Source organism: Chrysoperla carnea, chromosome 1 (genome assembly GCF_905475395.1).
Source record: "Chrysoperla carnea chromosome 1, inChrCarn1.1, whole genome shotgun sequence".
In the NCBI taxonomy this organism is placed as follows: Eukaryota; Metazoa; Arthropoda; class Insecta; order Neuroptera; family Chrysopidae; genus Chrysoperla; species Chrysoperla carnea.
The window spans coordinates 908,488-920,970 of record NC_058337.1 but is presented as its reverse complement, the minus strand read 5'-3'; the positions used below and the strand labels follow the sequence as shown (position 1 = coordinate 920,970).

At 30.6% G+C, this 12,483-nt stretch overlaps 1 protein-coding gene across 1 annotated transcript in view; it reads right to left on the bottom strand.

Annotated features, from left to right (window-relative positions):
* Positions 1-12,483, bottom strand: part of LOC123290461 (calcium-activated potassium channel slowpoke) — a 165,836-nt gene that overhangs the window by 55,926 nt on the left and 97,427 nt on the right. The window contains exons 3-5 of the mRNA XM_044870664.1: positions 6,383-6,479; positions 3,957-4,220; positions 3,138-3,305 (exon numbers count right to left, since the gene is read on the bottom strand). Coding sequence (XP_044726599.1) covers positions 3,138-3,305; positions 3,957-4,220; positions 6,383-6,479 — 529 coding nt within the window. The remainder of the gene's footprint in view (positions 1-3,137; positions 3,306-3,956; positions 4,221-6,382; positions 6,480-12,483) is intronic.

Here is a 12,483-nt window from a genome sequence, read left to right as displayed (position 1 = left end):
ATAACTTTTATTTGAAACTTTTTTCTATATAATGCATTGGTTTTTATTTATAGCACTCCAAACTTGGGATACTTTAATATATCATGAATCGTTCACTTAATATTAAGCAGTAGCTTTATACAGAAAAAAGTTTCACATAAAAGTTATAAGAAAATGTTATTATCTACAAAAATGAGCCACTTATTTTTTTTCGCACGATCCATGGGTCACGAGATATTTGATAAAACCTGTTTCTAAGATGGCGAAAGAAGCTCATGACTCCCTCCTCTCTTACCGCCAACTTGGATTTCCATTCGAGGAATACCCCTGAACATATTCCCACAACAACAAAATTTCTGCACTAAAATTTACCAGTTACTGGCCTATATTCAAAATTTGAAAACAATGACGACACGATGATCTAAAAAAATTCATGATGGGGTACCCCGTCATACTTTTTAAAATTCGAGAGGAGTAAAACTTGATTGAAATGTGGAAATTCCCTACCTTTCATTCAAATTTCTCCGAAATTCGATTTAACGGTGAAACTTTCTAGAATTTTACTACACTAAAAAAAATGAATTGTATTGATTTTTGATTTTAAAATTAATTTAAAATAAATTTTTTGTTTGTTTTACAGTTAAACCTGTTACATTCATACAAAATTATAATTATAAATATATAATTAATATAATAATTATTATAAAATATTGTAAATGTTGTTTTTTAAAATAATTAGGACAAGGAAGCATATATGAGTGTCATATAGGATTTATAATGAGACAGATAAGGAGAATAATAAAAATAAATAAAATTAAAAAAAATATATATCTTATAATATGTATACGTCACATTTATATAAATAAATACTCTTTATACAGAATGATTCAAAAGTCATTAAACCATTTAAAATTTTTTTTATAAGTTAACAAACATTTCATAACGGCTAGAAATTCAAGAGGCTTGTTTGGGAAGAGTCGTGCCTAAAAACTTTTTAAAAGACGAATAATTTCACAGTCGGGGACTTCATTTTCAGAGGGCCTGAGGCGATATTAAAAAAAGAAGAGAATTGAATAGAAAAAATGCTAAAATTAGTTTTTTTTTTCGTATTCACACGCAACAAAAATGCATTTTTTATTCAATTCTCTGCTTTTCCAGGCCACCCTGAAAGGTTATTCCCCAGTTCTTAAACACAACCATTAGAACAATCTCTCGAATTTCTAGCTGTTTTTTTTCTTTTGATTCTACGCGGAAAATTTTGATTTAAATCGGGTAAATATTAATAATTTGGTATGAAGTCTATACTTTTTGTAATCGTTTGATAAATAAAAACACTTTTCTTTCAAATTTTTAATTGGCCGGAAAACGACTTCTTCCTTACACGTACCGACTCCAATTTTGTAAGGAAATTGTCGTAAATTTAAACAGAAATGCCTGATTCTAAACTTTGTTAAAATTACGAAATTTATGCATTTCAGAATGTTTTAAATGGATTAGTGATTTTCGAACCATCCTATATTTTGGTGTATGAAAAGTATTTAATTTTGTTTTCATATAAACAAAATTTATGTTTTGTTTTGGCAGAAAGGCATGCGTCGCAGATAGTTTTCTTTTTTGATTTTACGAATTTTGTGTTATTCGTAGTTTCAAAATTTTTCTTTTTGGGTCAGAAAGTCAGTAAGCAAAAAGTTTGATTTTTATTTTTTTTGGTAAATAAGTTTGTTGTTTATTTTATTTTTGGAAATTGAAGCAATTTGAAGTATATATTTGAATATACCTAGTTTCAAAAACATGTTTTCATCAAGGAATTCATTTGAAATTCGAAAATGAGACACTTAGGTATTATTACAAATTATGGCAATGAATTAAAAGAGCTTAGGAAAACTCTTGAGTTCATGGAAAAGTATAAATTGTGCACCCACCAAAATACCAGTGTGCAGACCGTTACCAAATTAGCAACCAGTAACATACAATATTTATAAGAATTATTAAGATTAGTTAATTCATATCGATGATGACTACACGGCAGTCGAAATGCGTATTTATACAGGGTAGATCATTTTAATCTATAATGGTTAATGGCTCATTTTAAAGTTAACTAATCAAAAAATAACTTGCAGAATTTGATAGGGGCATCATGTTCTGACATTAGATTGGACCTAATTTTCCGGGTAGCTTTGATAGACAATTTATATCTTAAAAATAAGAGATAGGTTATATTTTTGAATATTGTAGCAACCCGGAAAACTAGGTCCAATTTGATGTCAGAACATGATGTCCCTCATCAAACTCTGCAGCTTTTTTTGAAGTCATTTTTTGATTGGTTAACTACAAAACAAGCTATTATCTATAATACTTCAATCATCTTAATGTATCACCTCGGAATCTAACGGAATAAGCTGAATTTTTGTACAAACCTTTATTTTGATAGTACAAATGTTGTCTCAATAGTCACATATTTTTAGATTTTCAAGGTCAAAGGTTTCGAAAATCAATTTTTGTGAATATCTCGCTTCTTTAGCTCTCGACAAAATTTGTAGAAAATTTTATCTTCTGCAACTTTTATAGTAAATGTAAATACGATTGAGGGCAAGAGAAACGAGATATTCATAAAAAACGAGACTTTCGAGACCTTTGACCTTGAATATCTAAGGACGTGCACACGTGACCAAATGTGAGTTTTGATACAATATTTGTACCATCAACAGGGAGGTTTATACAAAAATTCAACGTATTCCTTTAGATTCCGAGGTTGACCAGTTATTTTGACTAAGATGATCGGGTTATATATAATACATAAAATGTTCCATCCTGTATATATATAACTAATCTACGCTTACGCACTGCTGTGCTACATGATATAATCGAAATTTTTGATGGGTAAATAAAAATTCATTCTGCGGCTAATTTTAACAACATTTTTTTTAAGGTATTTTAATTAATAAGGCTATTTTGTTTCTTTGATAAAAACATGTTTGAATTGGTTTCAAAAACAAAAAAAATTCAAAATTTCGAATTTTTTGTGTTCTTAAAATTTTGAATTTTTTTGTCTATTTTTAAAAATATATAAAAATGAATTAAATTAATAATTTTATTCTACTATAAATAAATAAATATATATCCATGTACGACAAAAAAAAATTGAAAAATTTACTCACCAATCCGACCAAAAGGAAGAAAACTAAAAAAGTTCGGCCAAGAATTGTATTACAATAAACATCACCGTATCCCACCGTGGACATGGTAACAATTAAAAAATAAACACAAGTCCAATATGATAATTGTTGTGGATTAGCAAACTCGAGTGGATCCCCTGAATTTTCCAACTGTAAAATTAAATCATATGGTTTTTTGTTTTCGTTAATGAAAATCGATAAAATTCATTGCTGTAAATATTATTAAGATTCTGTTCATATCTAATAGGATAAAATTTTTCGGGGAATTCAAAAATATAGGTGAGTTTAGGATTTTATTAATGCTACACTGTAAAAAAAAATGTGAATACTTAAATTAAGTAAAATTATTCAATACTTAACTTAAGAAAATAAGTATTTAATTTCTTGGAAAAACAAAATATTTACTTGTAATTGGTGTTAAGATTAATCGGGCACTACACTGCAAATTTTACAGTTGAATCTAAATTTTTGAAACTATGTTCCTTATTGCACGTTCAAAATGCACAAAGTTATCTTATAAAATTGAACATGTGCATGCATAATCAATCACTCAAACCAAATCTGAATAAAACAGTAAGCGCTGCATTTATAATATACGAAGATACGATAGGAACATAGTTTCAAGCAGATGTCCCACGATACCTGTATTTTTTCAGTATTTACTCTTCACAACCATGAACAAAAAATTCATTATCTTAATGTCCGATCAACCTAAAGATCATATTTTTTTTGTTTTACAATTAATACCTTTTTTTTACAGTGTATAATAGAAAGATATTACACTAAAAAAAAATTGCTTACCAAATGAATAATACCAGCGGCTGTCAACCATACTGATATGAATATAGAGATTAATTGCGCGAGGCGAATGGAACTAGAAGTCTTTAGTATGTTAAGGTACTGAAGAATATCAGGCACGGTCATGAGGCGAAGTGCCCGCAAAAAACGGAAACCAATCCATGTTCGATCTAAATAAATGGATACGAACGAGGGGGGTATCGTAAAATAATCTACAAATGAATACATCTCCAGCATAAACCAGAATTTGTCACTAGCCGCTATAAACTGAAACAGACACAAAACAAAAATGGGTATACATTAAAAATTTTAATTTATTATAATTATTAAAGTATATTACGAACTATAGTCCTGCCATCTATGATGAAATTAAACGAAGCTATCAGAAATCTTAGTCGGTAATGTAGGTAAAAAGAAATCTATAATGGCTGATAGTTCGTTTTGTAACTAACCAATAAAAAAAACAGCCTTAGCCAAAGTTGAAAAGTTTGATCGAAGACATCATGTTCAGATTGAACCTAGTTCTCTGGGATGCTAGAATAGTCAATTAAGATCCTAAAAGGTAAGAGAATTACACTTTAATTAGATAGAAAAACGCTTCAGTCAAAAGTTGGAAGTCCAGACAATGGAAGACAATGGAAGACATTCGCCTATGTCCGTGACCAGTGTGTTTGACCTGAAAGTCTTGTTCTAAGGTCATTTGACCTTGATATTAAAATGACCTTGAAAATTGACTTGGCCTTAAAAGCTATTAACACAGGGGAATGGCCTTTTTTGTCGATTAAATGCAATAGTCTAAGCAAGCTACAGAAAAATGCTTTAGCCAAACGTTGTCAAGACAGTGGGAGACATTCACCTGTGTCCATAACCTGTGTATTTAACACATGCGAATGGTCTTTTTTTCTCAAATGGATTAAAATACTTTTACCAAAATTTATTAATACAATGGAAGACCTATGGAAGTTTAAAGGTTATTTGACCTTGACCCTAAAATGATCATGAAAATTGACTTGGCATTAAAAGTTATTAACAAAGACGAATACTTTTTTTTTTCCAAAGTTTGAGTATTTTTTTTCGATTAAATGAAATAGTGACATATTCGCATTTTCTCCGAAAGCTAACACTTTTCGAAAAGATGTTTTTTTATAAAAAATGTTAGTTTTTTTCTTCGGAGCAAGTTTCTAATTTAAAATATTCTTCTATCTCTTACCTTTTAAATTTCGTCTTTCATCAAACTCTCTAACTTTTGTTTTCGTTAATTTTTGATTGGTTTAGTTACAAAATGAACTATTAGCCATAATATATTAAAATGGGTTCCACCCTGTATTGTTAAATTTCCTTTAAGATTATATTATAACTGAACTACTGCAACATGTGGACATCCGTCGTTCAATGTAAGGTCATCGGATATCAACACAAAATACTACTTTTTTTCTATTATCTTGATAAGTAAGTATTTTTCATTAAACTTTTCAATATTATCTGTTCATGGGTTCGTTTTCTTTTCTATCGTAAGTTATGTATTGAAAAAAAAAACTGAATTGAATTGGTTATCATTGGTTTGTGTAGAGGTCTTTTTAAAGATAGTAAATACTTACAGGATGTCCTGTCATTTGATGCGTTAACTTTAAGAGTATGTTCCTTGATCAATTTCAAATCTATGAGTTATGGGTTTTATTTTTATCGAAAAGAAAAATTTTTATAAAAGAATATTTTTTTAGGGAAAAGCTTTTATTGTACTAAAAAGTAGAAAATAATTATTGATGGTTCATCCTGTACTATAAATAAATAAAGAAAGATAAGAAAAATCGGTCAAGTGTGAGTCGGACTCGCACACAAAGGGTTACGCTTCATCAAAATATAAACACTAAGTAATTTTTAGTTAAATTTTTTGGTAAAATACTGACATGATATAATTTTTTTCAAATTTCCATGGTAGCCATTTTGAAGTCTGCCATCTTAATTTTTATTTGTCGTTATAGCGGAAATAGTAATACACATTTTGTTAAAATTTCGGATGTAAAACTAATGCGGTTTCTGCGATAGAACTAGCTGACAGACGGACGCGATTTATTAAAAGTACGTCACCAAAATGGATGACAGCGTTTTTGACAGAATAAAAAAGCCATATTAATTTTGCCAGAATGTAGAATGTAGTTTTTTTGTGGCTTTTTGTTCGGAAAATTAACATTTTCAAACATACTAGTAAACCCAATTGCGGCAGATAAAACAGACAGGAGAACAAGATTAAGGTAACTCTAGTGCCCTGTTTGTTTCTTACTATACCTAAAAACAACTTTTAATGCAAAACAAATCTGAGTTTTGGCTAGAAATTTGAAATAAATTCTCCACTATGCGTGTTGTTTAAACCTTCTGTATGCAGAATCCTAGATAAAAATAAAGATAGGTATATATTGAATAATACTTACTCTTATAAAAAAATATACCATAAAAAATATATTGAAGGCAAGGTCTATCTGCTGTGTAATGTTATCACTCCATGTTTGACAACGTTCCACCTCCACACTGCAATAGAAATCCATTGTCAGCATCATCAATTTTAAATCAACACACATATTGTACCATTGTACAGTGTTACTTGTACCAGTACTTATTATTATAACAATCATTATTATTATTTATTTGTTGTTGAAAATATAACACAAACAATTAGGTCAGGGGTGGGTGGGGGGCGGTAGTGTAGGTCAGGATAATAATTCTGCTTTTTCATTTTTTTTTACGCCACAATATTTCTATTGGACAATTATTCACACTTATCCTTAATAATGTTATAAATTGGCAGTGCATAGTCGGTGTGGTACTGAAGTCGTGTGAGTGCAACCCCAGTAATCCATACTACTAACTTCCCAGAGGGAGGAAAACATTAAAAAATAAGTCTTGTTAGCCTTCATAGATTATTCTTTGAACATGTACTGCAGCTTATGCTGGAACGATCATTATCTCCATAAATAAATTATGTGTTTTATCCACTTTTCAGATTCTGTTGATTCAGTTTCTTCCAGTTTTTTTATTACCACTAAAAACGGCTCAACTAATTCTGCTGAAACTCTTTCAGTTCTTAAATACCCAATTATGCGTCGAATAAATCCAGTCACGTGTTAATGTCATAGCTGGTTCGCGAGATAATCGAGGCGAAATAATCCGAGTAAACATACGCACATACGTACACAAACACACACAGACATTACATTGAAAAGGTTTGATTCGAATATTACCGCCTTGAAACCGCGGAAAATATGTGAAACTGGAAATTTTCAAAATCGGCCCCATTACATTAAAACTTATTCTGGGAAGTAAGTAAATGGGAACATAACTCTATCTGTTTGTTACGCAATCATGCCTAAACTACTCAACCGATTTAAATGAAACTTGGTACAGAGATAGTCTAGAGCCTGAGAAAGGACATAGGCTACTTTTTAATTATCTGCTGTTCGTTTTGCCTCAACGTATCCACCTTCGTGTTCCATACACGTAATTATTCTTTTACAAAATTGTTTAATTACACTCCTACATATCTCGGGAGTGATTTATTGAGCCGCTTCCCTTATTATCTGGTCAAAATGGTCTACATTTCTAAACAACCATTGACATTCCTATCGAATTTTCCCAATTTATGGACATCCTATATATTCGATGTCAAAAGTGAAAAGTGAATAGGTGAATGTTATTATTTTTGAAAGCAGAGATTTTTGGATAAATTTTTTTCGTAAACTTTATAATAAAAAAGTTTTCCATATGTAGCCAACTTAGCTAGAAACCCTGTAACATTTTGGCAGTCTTTTAAATAATTGGCAACCAATTTTCGATTGAAATTGTTATTTCGCTTATTTTGTTTGAATTTTTTTTTGTCCATATAAATAATTATCTTAATATTTGGCAACCAAAACTAACTACATCCAAACACATACACTTGTATAATTGACTAAAATGGGGTTTTAGGGAGGGGGTTGGGGGGTTGGAGAGAGGTTCGGTTAGAAGGTTAACATGAGCAAAAATAACGAAAATTAAAAATGCATACTACCATACATGGGCATGGATTCAGATAAAACATATTTTATGTACAATTTTTAATTAAATATTTAAATGTAAATTTATTGCTTTTAGTGTTTTGTGTTTGAAAGTCCACCAAAACCCACTGACAATGAGCTCATATCAGGACAGACATGACGTAGTAGGTAGGTTTTGTAGGTAGAATAGAAGTTGAAAAACCTGTTAAAATAATTAATACTAGGAAACTGGTGCATACCAGAAAACTGTAAAACCCATACAAGGATTTATTTCGGTTAAATTGGCTGAAAATTTAGAGAAAGATGCTTTCTAAGATGTTGATTAAAAGTGTTTATTGGCGAAAAGTTCTGTGGTGAACAGTTTTTGAGATATTTGAGGTCAAAATTATCGATTTATCGATTTAAAACATAGATCTTATACATGCTGTGTCCAAAAAATACGGTGACATTTGAATTTAACCTCCACGCGTTTTTGGTGCAGTCAACAAGGAATATTATTTAAACGTTGTGCGTCATTTCCGTAATGCTATCCGCCTAAATTTGTGGAAAGACAATTCATGGTTTTTACACCACGATAATGGACCATCCCATGATAATGCACTCATAATTCGTGATCATATTGTTCCGTAACCACCGTATTCACCTGATCTGGCGCCGTGCGACTTCTGGCTGTTCAGCAAGCTCAAAAGACCGCTCCGACGACACCGTTTTGATACGATAGAGGAGATTCAAGCCGTAGCGAAGATGGAACTGAAGGCAATCGGGCTACACAAAAGAGACTACACGAGCCGACCTAGTATTACATTATTATCTTAATATTATTTTACCAAACCCTTTACATAATGCATGTCTCATCGAACATTCAATACAATTATTCTATATTATGTAGACAATATGATTATGAATAGATTTAAGTTGCATTTAGGTGTAGCAAGCAGTGAGTTAGCCATTTTGTGGGAAATAAGTGTATGTTAGGTAACATGGTCTAGTTATTGAATGAGTTAGCTATATGAACTGTACAGAGTGGCACAGAGATTTGTCATTTTGAAAACGCTCTATTACAAATCCGATCAATTTTCACCCGACTGAGCAACCAAAAGGAGTAGTAATGTGTTTATCAATCAATGTATGTGTGTTCCTAAATGGCATACTAGAGACGAAATGCGACGGGCGATTTTGATAATTCAGACGTCAATCGATTTGTCATAACCTTGCGAGTGCTACTGAAGATATGGCAGTAATGAAAATTCAAAATGGGGACAACCATACGCCATATTGTATAAAAATTAATGAGCGTTTCTTTTACAGCGTTTTTAAAATCGCACACCTTTTTGCCACAGCCTGTATGTACATATATGTATATCATATATAGCTCACTAACTTTGAGTTAAACAAATGTATTATTAAACCATCACATTTATTTATTATTCACATTTATTTATGTTCAATGTTATAAAGGGTTCCCATTAAGAGTGACCGAACTTAAATTATACAAGGTAACCGCACTGTACGATATATTACGTCTATATGGATTTAAAATCCGTTGGACCTTTTTCAAATATGAAATTTTACGATGGTAAGTCACCATCGAATTGTGTCTCGATTATACAAAACACCCAAAAAAAATCCAATTCAAAAAGTTGAATTTTCTGCTTGATCTAAGTATAATTCGCTAAAAATTACGGAGGGTTTGCATGGAGTATGTTTTTGAGTATGTTTAGGAGTATGTTTCCTACACTTTTGATGCTATGTGTTTTAAGTATAATTAATCTTTTCATCTGTGCTTATCATGATAAACGTTAAATTGTAATTTAACGTTTATCACCTTATAATCATTACTCAACTCCATATCAAACCAACACCCAGGTGGTAACGAAGATAGAAGGGTAAGGTGTTGTACCTTATAGTTAATGTATCTTGGATCATTCTTCAGTTTTCGAGACTTCTTCAAGGCTTCAGTTCAAATTACCGTCATACTGTCAGTCTTCGATGTCTGCCATTGTTTTTCCATAAAAGTACATGTTGTAACAAGAAAATCTCGGGGTATTTATCTGGCGAGCATGGAGCTGAGTAAATAAAACCGAAACCATTCTTAATTCAAAAAATATTCGAGAAAATTGTCTAAGTTGGAAAGATCTTCTTCAATCTTGTATTAGAGTCATAATTGTTAAAACTTATAAAAAGAAAGGTTAGTTTTCCAAAAAGAAAATTAGTGATTCCTAATTTTTGGCTGCCCTGTACATTATTTAGAAGTTTTAAATATGCCTACATACTTTTCAGAATAAGCAAAGTTAGGATTCATGAATTTTTCCAAATGCTATATCCTAGAATATAAGGCACAGATACCTTATAAAAGTGAACCACAGGTACAACACTCTTCCCAAATAGGTATCGTTATTCTAATAAGGTGATATTTTATACTAATGAAAGTAGGAATATTATGTAAACTTTATATAACAGTTTACAATGTTATGTTATTAAAACAACCCTTACTTCATCTACAACCCCCCCGCTATTCTTATTTCTATTTACTTGCATCCTCATCTCATCCACATTTTACATTCAAAGTAAAATGGTTCTTACAATTAACGTTTTGTATATTGGGTGGTCTTTTAAAAGTACCCTATTCAAAAAATATCATGTTTTGATTCTTTAAGCATAGGTGGATAGGTTCCACAAGCCTGGATTTAATGGGAAGCAATCGAGGTAGTGACATTTTCCAAAAAATCGGGGAGAAGAATTCGGATAAAAGTCATTTTCTAAAGTTATCTGGTCAGCAAAAATATAAAAAATTGAGGAATACTTTCTAAGACCACAAAGAAATTTCTTTAGTCGATACATTTTAAGGAGTCCACTAAGAGTTATGGATTGGAAACTCAATAAAACCTATTTCTACTTTTTATTTCCCGTCTAAACTTAGAAGCGAAAACGTTATACTTTATAAAAAAGATTGTGTGAAGCTCATGTACTTTGTTTTGGTTTTTAGTAACTCACTTTTTACATTTTCACATGTTTCTCTTCTTACCTCCCTTACACTTTCTTTCTCCCTTCTTTTAAATATCTTTTGTATCATTATTGTACGTCATCAAAACGTACGTACACATAGTATAAAGGCACCACGCTCAAAAAACTTACTGATTACATCACCGTTGAGACTTTATATTCTCGCGGTTAATTGTCTTACATAAAAAAATTCTCGAAAGCGGGACGTTCTTTTCCACGGATCGAAAAATTTGATTACGTCCCAAACTTCCAATTGAAAAATACTTAAGTTTTTGTTACGAACATTTTCTTGAGCCCCAACATGATATCACATATCAATTTGATCCCGAACAATAACCCATTAATCCACATATTTCGTACAATGATAAAATATAATTTCAGATTTTCTATTTATAAAGAAACATTCCCAACATATTGCTTATGAGAGGAATAATCAAGAATTTTCGTTTATAAACAATTTAAATCATAGTAGCCTGGTCTAACAAGTTCAAATGAGTGAAATATAGCAGTACTGGTCGTAAAAATACTATCAGACGTATTTTTACGGCCAGTATTATTACCATATTTCATCAATTTGAACGAGATTTTATAAATTTAAACCAAAAATGCTAGATATAAGATCTTCGAGAGAATGCCTCAACGATGATGGATGATATAATCAGTTAGTTTTTTTTGAGCGTGTGCCTGCGGACTAATACACCTATAATCAATGAATTAAAACAATGTTATGTATAGCTACGTACGTAGAGCTACATAAATAGATATGTTCTATCGTTATCGTGAGTTATGTCGTCAGTTAAATTAGAATTGTTCGTCTAATAATATTCAATTTAAATTTTAATTGAAAATATTATTAAATCTATAACTAATCATTACCTATCTATTTATTTATTATACAATAGTCCATTGATTATTATTTATTAAGTATTATGACGTCATTATATCGTATCTACGTCATATTACCAATTAAAATAATCAACAACCTCATCTTGAAGTTGGCCGTTTCATATTGAAATAAAGTAAAAATATTATCAAACAATTTCTTAATGATTGTAACAAGTACAGCTAAATATTTGTATTTACAATAGAATGGGATTGAATTTAAAATATGAATTTATTGATACAAAATCACTGAAGTTAAATAAACAAAATCATTACTTCTGTGAAAGAGATTGATTTTAGTTTAAAAGTTATGGATTTTGATGGAAAATAAAATTATACTTAGTTGGAATAATATAACCGTGTAAATTAAGTGAATCGATGGATTAAAAGAAAAAATCTTTGCTTTTGCTTTAAATATAGGATTTGGTTATTATGAACACATATCTAGCATGTCTTGTCCTATATGTGATTGTATCAACTACATGAAGATTGTTATTACTAACTTACAAGAAGTTTCAAATAAAATGACAAAATAATCAATAGCATTTTTGAGTACATATAAATAACAAGCATCGGTAGCGCAGTTGGTACTGCGGTGAACTTAAGACACTAAAATC